The 18,812-nt window shown below is 49.9% G+C and overlaps 1 protein-coding gene across 1 annotated transcript; it reads left to right on the plus strand.

The window, feature by feature from the left end:
• The first annotated feature begins 1,060 nt into the window (after positions 1-1,060).
• Positions 1,061-14,089, plus strand: LOC102978414 (CMRF35-like molecule 1). Its single transcript, XM_024130157.2, has 9 exons — positions 1,061-1,409; positions 2,758-2,878; positions 3,666-3,778; positions 8,487-8,816; positions 10,165-10,285; positions 11,072-11,184; positions 12,818-12,840; positions 13,142-13,288; positions 13,779-14,089. Exons 1-9 carry the CDS (start codon positions 1,061-1,063, stop codon positions 13,932-13,934), a joined length of 1,473 nt encoding a protein of 490 aa, XP_023985925.1. The 3' UTR covers positions 13,935-14,089.
• The last annotated feature ends 4,723 nt before the right edge of the window (positions 14,090-18,812 follow it).

Genomic DNA, 18,812 nt, shown 5'->3' on the forward strand with positions numbered 1-18,812 from the left:
GCTTGAAGTGTTGTTTTTCTTATAATAAAGATACATTTCTCTGTATCTTGAATCTTTCAAAGGTGAGAAAATGAAAGAAAGAGCAAGAACATATATATGGGAAAATGCTGCTTTACTCTATGATACCTTCTTTACTGCAAAGCTATAGTATTCAAGACAGTATGGATTGGCAAAAGGACAGACAAATGGATCAATGGAACAGAATGGAAAATCCATAAAGAACTCACATGTTTGCTTTTTTTGTTGTTGTTGTTGTTGTTGTTGTATGCGGGCCTCTCACTGTTGTGGCCTCTCCCGTTGCGGAGCACAGGCTCCGGACGCGCAGGCTCAGCGGCCACGGCTCACGGGCCCAGCCGCTCCGCGGCACGTGGGATCTTCCCGGACCGGGGCACGAACCCGTGTCCCCTGCATCGGCAGGCGGACTCTCAACCACTGCGCCACCAGGGAAGCCCTACATGTTTGCTTTTTGACAAAGGAACCAAAGCAATTCAACGGGAAGAAAGGGGATCTGGGCGTTATAGGTTCCATAGCATGGGGAGACTGACTGGCAGCACTATTTTGGTCAATTTCAAAGGTGTTCCTTCCAGGGTGGTTTGCAGTAGAACCGCTCGAAACAATTAGAACCGTTAGGAAGTTTCTCCAGGGCTAGGTGATGGGGGTGTTTCAGCTGAACCTCCTGAGGTCGTCAGTACAAAGTCATCTTCTGTGGAAATGGGTCCTCCGGTCTTTCCTCCCCATCAGACCAGCATAACACAGAGACGGTTGCAAAAGGACATTGCTGGAAATAGAAAGACTTACTGGCCACAGAGAAGGGGAGAGGGGTGAACTGCAGGAAGGCATTATTGCTCTGTTTTTGTTTCTTGAAGATCTGTAGTTGTGCTTTTATGGGATTTTCCTGGTGGCTTTGACCTCATAGAATTTTGAAGAACGAAAGGTCTTTACGTGTAAGGTATATTCCTTTCTTGACTGCTATTTAACTCATGAGGGCCTTGGGTTTATTGCAACTATTCACAATGCAGGAGGCTGTGGCCCTGCCCTCAGGATGGGAGGTGAGAGGTGCATGGATTCGTGTTTTCCAGGCTCATATGACATCACTGGCCCCAAAGCAATGAGCAGCCGAGAGGGGGGCTCGTTGACTGTGCAGTGTCGATACAGCCCTGGGTGGGAGACCCACGTGAAGTGGTGGTGCCGAGGAGCTGCTTGGAGCAGGTGCAAGTTCGTCATTAAAACCACTGGATCAGAGAAGGAGGTGAAGAAGGACCGCGTGTCCATCAGCGACAATTGGAAAAAACGCACCATGACCGTGACCATGGAGAAGCTCAGGCTAAACGATGCAGACACTTACTGGTGTGGGATTGAGAAATTTGCAACTGACCTTGGGGTCCAAGTTAAAGTGACCATTGACCCAGGTAAGCGTATGTGTATGTGTAGATGTGTCTCTTCAGGGCCTGCTCTGTCCTGGTCCCTGGGGTCCCTCTTTAGTGACCTGTCACTCAGAGTGAACTGCCACAGAGGGTGGGGGAGTCCTGAGGTCTCATGGAACCCACACTGACCACCTGGGATTGGGAGGGGCAGGGCTTCCCTTAGAGGCTCTCATGGCCCCCAGGGCCTCCTCCAGGATGGGATCAAGCCTTTCTCGACACATTATTTTTCCCTCTGCACAGTCAGTGCCCGAGTCTACTGCCCATGGAGATCAAGGTGATGGTCTCACCCGGAGACCCTAATTTCTGCTAATGTTTTCCTGGGACCCCTGTTGCCCAGGTGTTCCTCCTCTTTCTGGAATTTAGGGTTGGGTCTTCAGAGCTGCTGCTCCCACCCCCTGGTCCATATCCCATCTCAGGGGGAAAGACCCAGCACAGTGGGGCTGCTGCGGTTAATTCCTGGGGTCTGGAAAGGCCTCTACAGTCAAAGGGCTGCATTCCCAGGTGCCTGAAATCCCATCATGAGCCATTTACACATTTGGGATTAACAACGTTCTCTTCCTAAGTCCTTTTAGAAGGCAAACACTCTGGGCGTGTCGGCTCAGGGGTCTCAGCGCCTTGCTTTGACCGAGTTTATCCGTTGGGCTCTGCTTTTGCTGACCCTCGGACAGGTGACACCAGCTCATTGGGCACCTGTGGCAACGGGGGTGGGCGCACAGTCAACGGAGCCTCCACCACGCTGGGAACGTGTGAGGCTTGTGATACTTGCAAAGCACAGCATCATTTCATTCAATCCTGATGACATTCCTGAGATGTAGCCACCCCCATCATGAAAGCTTTATAACTTGCCCCAAGTAAAGGCTCTTCCTGAACCTTACGATTTTGCTCAGGGCTGGTCCCGATCTTTGAAGTCACAGATTTTGGGTATGTCAGCCACCTGATAGCCCCCATTCTGTTCCTGTCCTTGTGGATAAATAAGATGAGAGGCACTGGCCACTGGCCGAGGCCCTGTCATAAGCAGCCGGAGTGTTTGAATTTCAGCTGAACTCCAGCTGCCCTTGTCCTGAGGCAAGCCTGGCCCCGCCTAACCTTCCAAGTTCTGCTTCACGTCCTCCCTGGACCCGTGCCAGCTCCACCTGCCTCTGAGGCTCTGAGCCTCCTAGCGGCCAGGGAGATATGAGCAGTCCAGGCTATAGGCCCTCTCCCTTGGCCCTGCTCCAGACTCCTCAGGCAGCCATGATCCCCACCCACCCACCCACCCCCGGCTCAGAGCCACGTTTAAGGCTACGGGTGGGTGAGCAGGCAGAGAAGTGTGTAACCTGGTCTGTAGGCCAAGCACCAGCCGCCGTGCCGGCCACCACTCCTGCCACCTCTGCTGTCAACACGTTCACAGTGACGATCAGCTTGGAAGAGATCAGCGGCTCCCTGGCTGTGACCAGCCCCGGCTCCAACAGCGGGTAAGCCAGCTCTGCTGCTGCTGTTCCCTGTGGCCCACTTGACCCAAACTCTTCCAAAGGGGGGACCTTTTGTCCCAGCCAGAGCTTGTCTCCGGACCCTCAGGCTCGAGGATGCTGGGGCCTCTCCTCTCACAGCTCAGGAGGCCAGAAATGAAATCAAGGTGTCGGCAGGGTTGGCTCCTTCTTTGGCCTCAAAAGTCGACTCTGTCCCAGGCCTCTCTCCCAGCTTCTGGCGGTTGCCAGTAAGCCAAGCACTCCTTGGCTTATGGCAGCATCACTCCAGTCTCAGCCTCTGTCATCACACGGCCTTTGCCCTCTGGGTCTGTGCGCCCCCATTTCCCTTTTCTAAGGACACCAGTCATTGCATTCAGGCCCATCCTAATCCAGTCTGACCTCATCTTAACTTGACGACCTCTGCAAAGATCTTATTTCCCAATGGGTCACCTTCTCCAGTTCTGAATGAATATGAATTACTGGATGAGGGACACTGTTCAGCCCGTACAGGGGGCAAGCTTAGAAGCAGGGAGGCCTTTTCAGAGCCTTTGCTGTACAATTTCTATTTGGCTTCTAGACCCACTGAAACCCCTCGTGGAACCCTCCTCTGTTTTTTTTTTTTTTAACACCATCTTTGAGGCCACCCGGGAGTAGGGGTTCCCAGACTGGAAACCTCAGGCCTGTAGGTCAAAAGGTTTCAAGGCATGTGGCTGTCCCTGCTCCCAGGTGGGTGGGATAAGGCCAAAGACAGGAGGTGAGCCTGGGCGCTTGGGGCATCCTCTGTCGTTTCCAGCGGTGTCTTCCTGAAGGCCAGCATTCTCCTTCCCCTCATCCTTGCTGTGGTGCTTCTTCTCTTGATGGTGGCCTCACTGGTGGTTTGGAGAATGGTGAAACAACAGAAGAAAGGTGAGGGGACCTGGCTGACACTGGGCTGGGGCTGGCCTGGGTGGAAGTGTGTGGGGCTGATGGCATGGTCACCCAGGAACCATCAGCCCGAGGGAATACCTGCAGGGTCTGGAAGGGGTGCCGTCCCAAAGGCCACAGCAGCTGGCAGTTTGAGGGGCTGGAGCGTGGAGGCGAGCCCAGGAGGCTTTGGACTCAGTTCTGCCCTGCTCATCCGCCTTTGCCCTTCTTGCCTCTCTGCTCCGCCTCCCTATCTGTTTCTTGGTTTGGCTCCTGCTGGCAGAGATGGCAATGGCCTTAGGCAGGCGGCCTTCCTAGGGTACCCAGACACTTTAGTAGAATTCCTGTGGTTGTCAAGGAGGTACTGAATAGACATGGGGGCATGGAGAAACAGACACGCACGCACGCACACGCACGGATGTGTACACACGTGCACAAACGCATGTTCATGCGTGTGCACACAACATAGCCCGCACACGAACGCGCACGTGTGCGTGTGCACACTCATACACAGTTCTCTGTGTTTTCTCAAGAATGCTGGTGGCCACTCCTATTTTCGCTCTTCCTCTCTTCAGCCCTTTCTCAGGCTACCCTACTTGTTCTGTGTACATTTGCCCTTTAGGCAAAAGGGCCTCTGCTCACGAGCCTGCACTTGTCAATCACGAGGTCTGGCCTCGGCCAAACACTTTTCCTGTCTGGCTCCACTTCCACATTCTCACATTAACTGCACCTCCGCCCTTTCTCAGGACCCACTGGGATCTGGGCACTCATAGGACCCTCTTGAACACTGCTCCCTGCCCGGGCTTCTCATTGCGGTGGCTTCTCTTGTTGCAGAACACAGGCTCTAGGTACGCGGGCTCAGTAGTTGTGGCACGTGGGATCTTCCCGGACCAGGGATCGATCCCGTGTCCCCTGCGTTGGCAGGCGGATTCTTAACCACTGTGCCACCAGGGAAGTCCTTATTTTCCTTTTAATGTGTGCAGGATATGTACTGATGTCCCCATTTTCATTCCTGATATTCATTATTTAGACCTCTCTCTTTCTGTAATGAATATATAATTAGGGCTATTTATTTATCTATTTTTAACCAACTCTAGGCTTTGTTGATTTCCTTATTATATGATTTTTTCCACTTCATTAATTTTTATTAACTTCATTATTTCCTTTCTTCTACTTTCTTCTTTCCTCCTAGTCTTCCTTCTGTTTTTTGTTTAACTTCTGAAATATATGTTTATTAAATTTAAGTCCTTTTTACTTTTCTAATAGATGCATTTAATGTTATAAAATGTCCTTAAGCATAACCCCAGATGCATCCCATAAGAGTCTTTTAAATTAAGGTATAATTTACATATAGTGAAATGTATAGATCTTAAGTGTATAATTCTATGAGTTTTGACAAATTCGTGTAACTTGTATCGCCTATCAAGATACAGAACATTTCCATCACCTGGAGTTCCTTAGTGTCCCTCCCAATCTTTCCCCCACCCATGAATCATTGTTGTAATTTCTATCACCAAAGGTTATTTTGCCTAATGTAGAACTTTGCATAAACGGGATCATGAAGTTTATTCTCTTTTGATCTTTCACTCAGTGTGTTTTTGAGATTCATCCATGTTGTTTTGTGTATCACTAATTCACTCCTTATTATTCTGTACTATGCTGTTGCTATGAATAGGCTACTGTTTGTTTATCTGTTCCCCTGTTGGTGAACATTTGAGTTTCTTTTTCTTTCTTTCTTTCTTTCTTTTCTTTCTTTCTTTCTTTCTTTCTCTTTCTTTCTTTCTCTCTCTCTTTCTTTCAAGTATAGTTGATTTACAATGTTGTGTTAATTACTGCTATACAGCAAAGTGACTCAGTTATACATATATATACATTCTTTTAAAATATATGCTTTTCCATTATGGTTTATCATGGGATATCGAATATAGTTCTCTGTGCTATACAGTAGGACCTTGTTGTTTATCCATTCTCTATATAAAAGCTTACATCTGCTAATCCCAACCTCCCACTCCATTGAGTTACTTCTAATATGTTGTTATTATAAATAAAGCTGTGATAAAAATTCTTTTTTGTGGACATTTGTTTTTAACTTCTCTTAGATAAATATCTAGAAGTGAAATTGCTAGGTCATAGGATAGATTCATGCTTTGTTTTATAAGAAAAGCACTTTTACAGTGTTCCAAAGTGATGTATAAAGTGGAAACGACCCAAATGTCGTGAACTGATGAATGGATATACAAAATGTGGCAGATCCACACCATGGAATAATGTTCAGCCAGAAAAAGGAATGAAATATTGACACATGTTATAACATGGATGAATCTTAAAAAGATTATGCTAAGTAAAAGAAGTCACACACAAAAAGATCATATATTGTATGCTTCCATTTATAGGAAATGTCCAGAAAGGCAAGTCCATAGAGACAGAAAGATTAGTGGTCGCCAGAGGCTTCAGGGAAGAGGGAGATGAGGAGTCACTACTAATGGGTACAGGGCTTCTTTCTGAGGTGATGGAAACATTCTGGAATTGGATAGAGTTGATGGTTGTACAACTTTGTGAATATCCTAAAACCCACCGAAGTACATTTTCAAAGCGTAAAATTTATGATATGTGAATTATAGCGTAACTTTAAAAGTGGACAGAAGTAAATTCTTAGAGTTCAACATACTTTAATTTTAGAAAGGAAGAAAATTATCACAGCTTTAAACTTAGCAAATTAGAAAAAGATACGTGGTAATCTCGAGGAAATAAAATTATATCTATGAGCAATTAATAATTTAAAACTAAAAACAGTAACATTTACTAACTAAATCTCAAAATGGTTTAACGCAGGAAAAAAGAAAGAGGAAGAGGGGGAGGAAAAACATGAAGGAGGAAATCTTGTGGCACATGTGGTCAATAAAATAAAACAGCACATGTCATCAAAATGTGTCATTATAATAGGTATGAAAAATTTAATTATTAAAGGATACTTTATATTTGCAGAACTTTATGCTAATACACTGTAAAATAGATAACTTTTGGGGAAAAACAAAACAAAAGAACAGAATTTATTAAAGAACAATAAAAGAGATTAAATAAGTCAATATTCACGAAGAAAAATTTTTAGGTAATCAAAGAATTTGCCCCAATGAAGAATTTGCCAGATAGTTTTCTAGCCAATTTTTTAAGATCCTAAAGAAACCAAAATTCCTTTGCTCTATTTATGTTCTGATCTCAGAGCACAAAAAAATGGAAATCTGCCAGATCAATTGTGTGAAAGTAGCGTATCTCTACTACCAACGCTGACAAAGACACACAAGGAAAATGACAGAAAGAACCTCCCTTATGAGTATGGATCTGAGTTGAGCCCGGACAGCAGGCTCTGCCAGCAGACGGGTTTGGGTGGCCCAGGCTGGATTGCTGTTGTTTCTAAATAAGCCAGAGTTTTAAAATTGAGAGGTTCCACCCCAAACCCAGATGTTGGACTACTCCAGAAAAATGAAAAGATCTTAAACTACACTGCCTGCTTCTTGCATGAGGACAGTGGGCTGGGTGGGAGGGGCCACGCCCCTGCGGGGGGCGTTTGCTCTCCAGACTGCCCTGGTCCTCTCTACCTGCCAGGGTCTGACACCGATGCCATTCTTCATCATGCTTGAAGTGTTGTTTTTCTTATAATAAAGATACATTTCTCTGTATCTTGAATCTTTCAAAGGTGAGAAAATGAAAGAAAGAGCAAGAACATATATATGGGAAAATGCTGCTTTACTCTATGATACCTTCTTTACTGCAAAGCTATAGTATTCAAGACAGTATGGATTGGCAAAAGGACAGACAAATGGATCAATGGAACAGAATGGAAAATCCATAAAGAACTCACATGTTTGCTTTTTTTGTTGTTGTTGTTGTTGTTGTTGTATGCGGGCCTCTCACTGTTGTGGCCTCTCCCGTTGCGGAGCACAGGCTCCGGACGCGCAGGCTCAGCGGCCACGGCTCACGGGCCCAGCCGCTCCGCGGCACGTGGGATCTTCCCGGACCGGGGCACGAACCCGTGTCCCCTGCATCGGCAGGCGGACTCTCAACCACTGCGCCACCAGGGAAGCCCTACATGTTTGCTTTTTGACAAAGGAACCAAAGCAATTCAACGGGAAGAAAGGGGATCTGGGCGTTATAGGTTCCATAGCATGGGGAGACTGACTGGCAGCACTATTTTGGTCAATTTCAAAGGTGTTCCTTCCAGGGTGGTTTGCAGTAGAACCGCTCGAAACAATTAGAACCGTTAGGAAGTTTCTCCAGGGCTAGGTGATGGGGGTGTTTCAGCTGAACCTCCTGAGGTCGTCAGTACAAAGTCATCTTCTGTGGAAATGGGTCCTCCGGTCTTTCCTCCCCATCAGACCAGCATAACACAGAGACGGTTGCAAAAGGACATTGCTGGAAATAGAAAGACTTACTGGCCACAGAGAAGGGGAGAGGGGTGAACTGCAGGAAGGCATTATTGCTCTGTTTTTGTTTCTTGAAGATCTGTAGTTGTGCTTTTATGGGATTTTCCTGGTGGCTTTGACCTCATAGAATTTTGAAGAACGAAAGGTCTTTACGTGTAAGGTATATTCCTTTCTTGACTGCTATTTAACTCATGAGGGCCTTGGGTTTATTGCAACTATTCACAATGCAGGAGGCTGTGGCCCTGCCCTCAGGATGGGAGGTGAGAGGTGCATGGATTCGTGTTTTCCAGGCTCATATGACATCACTGGCCCCAAAGCAATGAGCAGCCGAGAGGGGGGCTCGTTGACTGTGCAGTGTCGATACAGCCCTGGGTGGGAGACCCACGTGAAGTGGTGGTGCCGAGGAGCTGCTTGGAGCAGGTGCAAGTTCGTCATTAAAACCACTGGATCAGAGAAGGAGGTGAAGAAGGACCGCGTGTCCATCAGCGACAATTGGAAAAAACGCACCATGACCGTGACCATGGAGAAGCTCAGGCTAAACGATGCAGACACTTACTGGTGTGGGATTGAGAAATTTGCAACTGACCTTGGGGTCCAAGTTAAAGTGACCATTGACCCAGGTAAGCGTATGTGTATGTGTAGATGTGTCTCTTCAGGGCCTGCTCTGTCCTGGTCCCTGGGGTCCCTCTTTAGTGACCTGTCACTCAGAGTGAACTGCCACAGAGGGTGGGGGAGTCCTGAGGTCTCATGGAACCCACACTGACCACCTGGGATTGGGAGGGGCAGGGCTTCCCTTAGAGGCTCTCATGGCCCCCAGGGCCTCCTCCAGGATGGGATCAAGCCTTTCTCGACACATTATTTTTCCCTCTGCACAGTCAGTGCCCGAGTCTACTGCCCATGGAGATCAAGGTGATGGTCTCACCCGGAGACCCTAATTTCTGCTAATGTTTTCCTGGGACCCCTGTTGCCCAGGTGTTCCTCCTCTTTCTGGAATTTAGGGTTGGGTCTTCAGAGCTGCTGCTCCCACCCCCTGGTCCATATCCCATCTCAGGGGGAAAGACCCAGCACAGTGGGGCTGCTGCGGTTAATTCCTGGGGTCTGGAAAGGCCTCTACAGTCAAAGGGCTGCATTCCCAGGTGCCTGAAATCCCATCATGAGCCATTTACACATTTGGGATTAACAACGTTCTCTTCCTAAGTCCTTTTAGAAGGCAAACACTCTGGGCGTGTCGGCTCAGGGGTCTCAGCGCCTTGCTTTGACCGAGTTTATCCGTTGGGCTCTGCTTTTGCTGACCCTCGGACAGGTGACACCAGCTCATTGGGCACCTGTGGCAACGGGGGTGGGCGCACAGTCAACGGAGCCTCCACCACGCTGGGAACGTGTGAGGCTTGTGATACTTGCAAAGCACAGCATCATTTCATTCAATCCTGATGACATTCCTGAGATGTAGCCACCCCCATCATGAAAGCTTTATAACTTGCCCCAAGTAAAGGCTCTTCCTGAACCTTACGATTTTGCTCAGGGCTGGTCCCGATCTTTGAAGTCACAGATTTTGGGTATGTCAGCCACCTGATAGCCCCCATTCTGTTCCTGTCCTTGTGGATAAATAAGATGAGAGGCACTGGCCACTGGCCGAGGCCCTGTCATAAGCAGCCGGAGTGTTTGAATTTCAGCTGAACTCCAGCTGCCCTTGTCCTGAGGCAAGCCTGGCCCCGCCTAACCTTCCAAGTTCTGCTTCACGTCCTCCCTGGACCCGTGCCAGCTCCACCTGCCTCTGAGGCTCTGAGCCTCCTAGCGGCCAGGGAGATATGAGCAGTCCAGGCTATAGGCCCTCTCCCTTGGCCCTGCTCCAGACTCCTCAGGCAGCCATGATCCCCACCCACCCACCCACCCCCGGCTCAGAGCCACGTTTAAGGCTACGGGTGGGTGAGCAGGCAGAGAAGTGTGTAACCTGGTCTGTAGGCCAAGCACCAGCCGCCGTGCCGGCCACCACTCCTGCCACCTCTGCTGTCAACACGTTCACAGTGACGATCAGCTTGGAAGAGATCAGCGGCTCCCTGGCTGTGACCAGCCCCGGCTCCAACAGCGGGTAAGCCAGCTCTGCTGCTGCTGTTCCCTGTGGCCCACTTGACCCAAACTCTTCCAAAGGGGGGACCTTTTGTCCCAGCCAGAGCTTGTCTCCGGACCCTCAGGCTCGAGGATGCTGGGGCCTCTCCTCTCACAGCTCAGGAGGCCAGAAATGAAATCAAGGTGTCGGCAGGGTTGGCTCCTTCTTTGGCCTCAAAAGTCGACTCTGTCCCAGGCCTCTCTCCCAGCTTCTGGCGGTTGCCAGTAAGCCAAGCACTCCTTGGCTTATGGCAGCATCACTCCAGTCTCAGCCTCTGTCATCACACGGCCTTTGCCCTCTGGGTCTGTGCGCCCCCATTTCCCTTTTCTAAGGACACCAGTCATTGCATTCAGGCCCATCCTAATCCAGTCTGACCTCATCTTAACTTGACGACCTCTGCAAAGATCTTATTTCCCAATGGGTCACCTTCTCCAGTTCTGAATGAATATGAATTACTGGATGAGGGACACTGTTCAGCCCGTACAGGGGGCAAGCTTAGAAGCAGGGAGGCCTTTTCAGAGCCTTTGCTGTACAATTTCTATTTGGCTTCTAGACCCACTGAAACCCCTCGTGGAACCCTCCTCTGTTTTTTTTTTTTTAACACCATCTTTGAGGCCACCCGGGAGTAGGGGTTCCCAGACTGGAAACCTCAGGCCTGTAGGTCAAAAGGTTTCAAGGCATGTGGCTGTCCCTGCTCCCAGGTGGGTGGGATAAGGCCAAAGACAGGAGGTGAGCCTGGGCGCTTGGGGCATCCTCTGTCGTTTCCAGCGGTGTCTTCCTGAAGGCCAGCATTCTCCTTCCCCTCATCCTTGCTGTGGTGCTTCTTCTCTTGATGGTGGCCTCACTGGTGGTTTGGAGAATGGTGAAACAACAGAAGAAAGGTGAGGGGACCTGGCTGACACTGGGCTGGGGCTGGCCTGGGTGGAAGTGTGTGGGGCTGATGGCATGGTCACCCAGGAACCATCAGCCCGAGGGAATACCTGCAGGGTCTGGAAGGGGTGCCGTCCCAAAGGCCACAGCAGCTGGCAGTTTGAGGGGCTGGAGCGTGGAGGCGAGCCCAGGAGGCTTTGGACTCAGTTCTGCCCTGCTCATCCGCCTTTGCCCTTCTTGCCTCTCTGCTCCGCCTCCCTGTCTGTTTCTTGGTTTGGCTCCTGCTGGCAGAGATGGCAATGGCCTTAGGCAGGCGGCCTTCCTAGGGTACCCAGACACTTTAGTAGAATTCCTGTGGTTGTCAAGGAGGTACTGAATAGACATGGGGGCATGGAGAAACAGACACGCACGCACGCACACGCACGGATGTGTACACACGTGCACAAACGCATGTTCATGCGTGTGCACACAACATAGCCCGCACACGAACGCGCACGTGTGCGTGTGCACACTCATACACAGTTCTCTGTGTTTTCTCAAGAATGCTGGTGGCCACTCCTATTTTCGCTCTTCCTCTCTTCAGCCCTTTCTCAGGCTACCCTACTTGTTCTGTGTACATTTGCCCTTTAGGCAAAAGGGCCTCTGCTCACGAGCCTGCACTTGTCAATCACGAGGTCTGGCCTCGGCCAAACACTTTTCCTGTCTGGCTCCACTTCCACATTCTCACATTAACTGCACCTCCGCCCTTTCTCAGGACCCACTGGGATCTGGGCACTCATAGGACCCTCTTGAACACTGCTCCCTGCCCACAGCCTGGGGAACCTGGTAGTCGGGAAAGATGGGCGCCTGACTCCTGTTCAGCATACTTTCCCCCCAATGTATGGTCCGTGACCTAAGTTAAAAATACTTTCCGTCCCCCTCAGTATCTAAAAACCATAGGGAAAATCTCCTTGTTTCTCTGTCGTCTCTGAAGCTGGGGGCGTGACGGTAGCAGGGGGAGGGCAGGGAGAGAAAGAAACAGGAAGCAGAGGGCACCTGAGGGCTGGTCCAGACAGCGATGACCCAGCTCGGGTACTCCACTCAGAGGGCAGCTTAGAGCAATCCCGTCGCGTGGACAGCTTGTACTGATGGAACCCCTCTTGTGCCTGGTACGGTCCGCACCGGAAGGCGTGGGAGGGACAGGCTCAGCCATCCAGCAGCCCGCATCCCACCTGAAGACCAGCCAGAATTCGGTGGGACAAGGGTGATGAGACAGACATAAATCAAACGCCCTGGGAGCCAGGGAGGGAGGGATTCGACAGCCTGGATAGCTGGAGAAGGCAGGTGTGACTTTGAGTTGACCCCTGCGGGTGGAGAAATGGTGGCGTCACAGGCAGAATCCCAGCAGAAGTTTTAGGTTGAGCCTAATCCCCGGGGAGTTGATAATTGGCACGACCAGCCGCCTGAGCAGCTGATCACACAGTTCTGTGACGTGGGGAATAGATGGGCTGAGGTCTCCTTAGTTCTCATCTGAGGGATCAGAATTAGAACCAGGTCTCTCCTCTCTGAGCCCGAAGGCTGATTCACCTCTTCTCTTTCCCAGACCTGAGGGCGCCTGTGAGCGTCTGGATGGGCTTTCTAACTCTGATTGTTTTTGTCTTTTAGCTGCTGGGATATCCCCAGAGCAGGTAAGAGAGTCCCCGAGGTCAGAGCAGAGACACCAGACACCTCTCCCTCACTTCCTTATTTTCCATCTCCCAGGAGCACAAAGGTCCAAATGTATCAGACAAGCCCTGTGGCCAAGTGTCCATCTACTCACGGCCCAGCTGCAAGGGCCGGGGAAGGGGCCCGGTCGTATGCTGGAATCAGCCAGAAGGGAAGAGGGCTTGGGAGGGGGAGATGTGGGAGACTAAGAGGAGAGGGGGGTCCCAGGGGAGCAGAGAGCCACGCGTCCCTCCGTGGAAGAGGAACCCGTGTTTCCTCTCCTAGGTGCTTCAGCCTCCGGAGGGCGACATCTGCTATGCAAACCTGAGCCTGCAGAAGACTGAAAACTCTGGGTCCTCCCAGAAGAAGGCTCCCACGAGGTCCTCTTCCTGCACCCAGGCCAACGCGGGGGAAGTGGAGTATGTCACCATGGTATGTGCTTGGTGGGGCTGCTAGGGGGCTCAGACCGCACCCGCTGTTGTCCCTCCTTTGAGGACCGGCTTTCTCCCGCCCGCGTGGGAGGGTGGGTGCTGGGCAAAGATGCAGCCATCGAGAGGCTTGCTGGCAGAGCTCCTGCGCGCGTTTGGCATTTGAAGTACCTCCACACCAGGTCTTAGCATTGGGAGACTCAGAGCCGCTCAGACACGGTCCTCATGCTGGGCAGGGGAGACCCAGGCAGCCTCAGGGACCTGGGATTCCGTGCAAAATGTGCTGCCCTGGCATGGAATTGAGGGAGAGCGTCTTCTGCCGTGGCCGGAGCTAAAGGGGCCTGGCAGAGTGGAGGGAGGAGGAGCTGGGGGGCCTGGGAGAAGACTCCAGAAGCCCTGGAGGGTCTGTCTCCCCAGGCTCCTCCAAGGTCTCCTCCATCCATGGGCACAGCCTCCTGCCAGCCTCTCTAACCCCGAGGACGTCTTCATTGCAGACTCCCTTTCCCAGGGAGGACATTGCCTATGCAGCTCTGTCTTTGGAAACCTCAGATCAAGAGCCAACCTATAGCAACATGGGGTACCTCATCACCCACATTCCCAGCAGGAGCCATGAGGAACCCACGGAATACAGCACCGTCGGGAAGCCTTAGCCTGCGCTCCAGGGGCCCCTCTCAGACCCACTCGAGGCCTCTGAGCACATTCCTGCTTCGTCTGCTTTCTGCCCGCCCCCCAGTCCCCTCATGGGAACAGCCAGTTCCTGAGGCCTCTGCCTGACGCAGTCAACGTCATGGCCAGCTGTGGTTTGGGCTCGGGGCCTAGTCTCAGGGAGCTTCTGGGAGTTAGACAGGGGTCTTTCCACATCCCTTTCTCTCCCACACAGCTTGGGAGGGGGCTGGGGATATACTCTGGAGCTGCTCAGGGAGCGATCACAGTGATAACGATGATAATAGTAATTCACTTTTATTTATTGCTTATCATGAGTGGCGGACTGAATAATGGTCCTAAAAGTTATTGGCATCTGAACCCTCAGAACCTGTGACTGTTACCTTCTGTGGCATAAGGGACTGTGCAGATATAACAGACTTGAGGATTTGTGGATGGGGAGATTATTCTGGATCATCCAGCTGGGCCCTGAATATAAGCTCAAGGCTTCTTAGAGGAGGGAGGCAAGAAGGTCACAGAGGAGAAGACAGTGTGATGGTGGGAGCAGAGTTCGGAGTGACGCAGCCAGGATCCACAGCACGCTGCAGCCTCCGGGAGCTGGAAAGGCAGGAACGGATCCTCCCCAGAGCCCCCAGAAGGACCAGCCCGGCTGACATCTTGACTTTAGCCCAGTGAAACTGATGTCATACTTCTGGTCTCCAGAATTGTAGAATAAATTTGTATTGTGTTAATGAAGCCATTACATCTGTGGTAATTTGTTACAGCAGTAATAGGAAAAAATATACTATGTAACAGGTACTCTTCCCTAAATGCTTTACCCACAGTAACTAATTTAATCCTGACCACAACCCCAAGAGGACGCCTTTATTATTGTCCCCATTTTACAGAGGAGGAATCTGGGTACACAGAGGTTCAGTGACTTCCCAAATTTTACTGCTAGCAAGTGGATAAATTAGAATTTGAACTTGGGCATTTTGGCTCCAGAGTCTGGAGTCTGGGCCACCACCCTGGACTGTGTGTATAAGGAGGATAATGTGGGGTTTCCCTGGTGGTGCAGTGGTGGAGAGTCCGCCTGCCGATGCAGGGGACACGGGTTCGTGCCCCCCGGTCCGGGAAGATCCCACATGCCGCGGAGCGGCTGGGCCCGTGAGCCATGGCCGCTGAGCCTGCGCGTCCAGAGCCTGTGCTCCGCAACGGGAGAGGCCACAACAGTGGGGGGCCCGCGTACCGCAAAAAAAACAAACAAACAAAAAAAAGGAGGATAGTGTGTGTGTGTGTGTGTGTGTGTGTGTGTGTGTATACACAGCCACTCACACAGGGACAGTCATCGAGTATATACAGACGCTGGACTCGCTGTCTTTATTCTAGGGTCCTGGCAGCTCTCCCTCTGGAGTCCTGAATCTCATCCCAGCTTGCCATCTCCATGGTTACCAAACTAGTCCAGTCCCCGGCCTGGAGTCCCTCCTGTTCTCTGCTCCTGAGGCCATTCTCCTCCCAGCAGCCAGAGGGATCTTTTTAAAGCACAGACCTGATCACTCCCTGCTTGTAACCTTCCAGTGGCTTCTTCCACAGCCCAGGAGGCCCCCAGGATCCATGGGTCCCTGCCTGTCCCTAAGACCCTCTCTCTGGCCACTCTCCCTCTCACTTGCCCTGCTCTGCCCACACTGGACTTTCTTCCATCCTTCTAACGAGATAATACGTGGTCCCTTCTCAGGGCGTTGGCACTTGCTATTCCTTCTTTCTGGAATGGTCTTCCATCGGATATGTGAATAGTTAGGTTTGCCAAAGAGAGAGAAAGGCAGGGAGAGAGGGAGGAAGGGAGAGAGGGAGAAAAGGAGAAAAGGGAATTCCCTGGCGGTCCCGTGGTTAGGACTCGGCACTTTCACTGCCGGCTGCCCTGGTTCAATCCCTGGTCGGGGAACTAAGATCCCGCAAGCCACGTGGTGTGGCAAAAAAAAACAACACCTTATTTTTATTATCACAACTCAGCTCAAATGTTCCCTCCCAGGGTGGCCTTCCCAGACCCCCCTAACAGCAGTGGCCCCTGCTACACCTGTGATTCCTCTCTGCCCCATTGCCCTAAGTAATAGTAGTACTTACTACTTTATGAACTAACTTGTTTATTGGCACATGGGTTTACTGATTCCCCCCTCTCCACCAGGCTGTAGGCTGCCCAAACGTGGGGAATATGTCCTACTCACTGCTGTATCCCCCGTGCCTAGTTTAATGTCAGGTACAGGGTGGGTTCTTGAATATTTATATGTTGACCGAATGAATAAGTAACATGATGGTTCAGACTTGGGAACTCAAGGTGAGCTTTCAGGAGCAGGAGGACCCGTGTCCATCGCTTGAGGAAGGGACCCGTGGGTCACCTGGGCAACCAGACGGATTTCAGGATCCCCTTCCCAGCAGCATGGAGTGGAGAGACTATTTTTCCCCTCCCGAAATGAGAGCGGTGAGGAGCCATGATTCCCCTTGACTGGGGGACAAAGGTCTATTCCTTTGCTAGGGTTTCTTTTGTTTGGGGCTGGAGGGTAGTGTCAGGGAAGGGAGTCATGACTTGGGAAGAGAGGACCAGCTCTGCCTGGGGGTCACAGGCAAGTGCCCCAGCAGGTATTCGGGCCATAGGGATGTTTAGTGGGCCATTATCAGTGTGTCCTGGGGTTTCCCCAACTTCTCACAGCTCTGGACATCCCAAGTAGTCTGGCGGAGGTGGCCTTAGCGGATGGCCATCTCATCTCGGCATGGGCTGCTCTTTGTTCCTGCTCCCACGCCCTGAAAGATGATTCCCTAGAATCTCAAGAGCTTTATCATCCTGGGGGAGTTTACGGAGCCCAAGCAAGCTTAAATGTTCTTGGGCTTGGTCACTTGAGCTGAGTGGGTCAGAGTAAGAGTGTTTTTGACCCAGGCTGTTTTAAGATTTACAGAGCAAGAAGTGCCTGTAGAGAGACCTTTAAATGAAAAAGTTCAAAGCAGAACAAAATGAGAGTGAACTGAGCTCTATGAATAAGTCATAAGAGACGGTCACTTTCTGAATGGCGTCTCTGCGCCATTTTAACTGTTGTGCGTGAAGTGCCTTTATTGCTGAGTTTTTAAGCAGCCCGGACAAAATAGAATCGCTCAGTACAAGTTTCTGTTGGATTGTAAGGAACTCATCTTCTCTGGAATCTACCACAGATGCTAGTAAAGATTTACTGTCGTGAAACTTGTGACATATCTAGGAACACAGACTAGTATTCAGCTCAGTTTGATTTGGCTGGAGGAGTCTGGTTGCTTCTTCTTCCTCTTCTTTTTTTTTTCATTTTTATTGGAGAATAACTGCACCACAAGGTTGTGTTAGTTTCTGCCGTACAATGAAATGAATCAGCTATATGTATACCTATATCCCCTCCCTCTTGGACTTCCCTCCCACCAGCCCCCCATCCTGACTTTGTCTGGATGGTGGATATGGGCTGGATGTGGGAGGTCCTGGCCGCCTGGCTGAACCGAGGAAAGGTAAATCAGCTTAGAAGACAGATTCACTGTGATTCACACTTTTAATTGCCTCATTCAAGCTTTAAAAAAGCGTCTACCAGATTTATCGCTGGATGTAATGTTTTTATCCCAGATTCCAGCCATCTGGATGGGTGGCTGTCTGAAAAGAGACCTTTTCATGTCCTTTAGAGATATAGTTGAGTAGCCCATGATATTTGTGAAATTTGTCCAGTTCATTCTATAGCTGGATGGAGCAGATTTCTGACTGGTGGTCCTCACAGGAGGCATTTAGGTTCTTTAGGTTTGGGGTCATGACTACAGGACTCTGCCCTGAATCCAGCCCGATTTGTTCAGTCCTGAGAGCGCTGGGGAAGTAGTCAGGGTGGGGGAAGGGAGGCAAACATGTGCAAGAGGTTTGAAGGGAAATCGTTTCATAATGTTTATAGACTGGCATCTAGGTGTTGTCTCAACTGTATCCGGCTGCTTCATAAAGACTTTGCTAAGGCAGACTTTGGGCTGTGGGCTAGCACCTTTATCGCAAGAGAGAGAAAGTTCAGATAAGGTTCTGCTGATCTGAGTGAGGGTGGCATTTACCATTTTCCAGGAAAGCACATTCTGTTAAGACAAACTCCAAGATATTTAACCACTCAGTTCTGGTTGAGTGCCCAATTATTTATAACCTGACTAAAGCTTCCTGGGTTTCCCTCCTTTGCTTTTTGAATTATTAATATTTAAAGATTCCACTTTATAAAAATTGGAGGGTTTGGATAGTCTCCTTTTGAGAACTATGTATATATTGCTGGCTTTCAGAAGACAGAGCCCTTTTTAAAAAATTGAAGTGTAGTTGATTTCTGCTGTACAACAAAGTGATTCAGTTATACATATTTTTTATATATATATATATATATACACACATATATATATCTTCTTTTTTCATATTCTTTTCCATTATGGTTTATCACAGGATATTGAATATAGTTCCCTGTGCTAGACAGTAGGACCTTGTGGTTTACCCATTCTATATATAATAGTTTGCATCTGCTAACCCCAAACTCCCAATCTTTCCCTCTCCCACCTTCCCTCCCCCTTGGCAAACAAGTCTGTTCTCTATGGACAGAGCCCTTTTGAGAGTCAGCTGAGGGAGAAAAATATACTGCACTGGCAATCTTCAAAATACATGGCCTTTAGCAGGAAGGGCCAGGAAGGGCCAGGCAGCTAACATCAGTTGATTTCATGTATCAACAATTTTTTAGATCAGGAGGGACTGATACAGTAGTCAGCCTTTTATTTTTTCAAGTAGGTGCATTCTTTTTTTTTTTTTTTTTTTTTTTTTTTTTCGGTACGCGGGCCTCTCACTGCTGTGGCCTCTCCCGTTGTGGAGCACAGGCTCC

This window comes from Physeter macrocephalus, chromosome 14 (genome assembly GCF_002837175.3).
Source record: "Physeter macrocephalus isolate SW-GA chromosome 14, ASM283717v5, whole genome shotgun sequence".
NCBI classification, from domain to species: Eukaryota; Metazoa; Chordata; class Mammalia; order Artiodactyla; family Physeteridae; genus Physeter; species Physeter macrocephalus.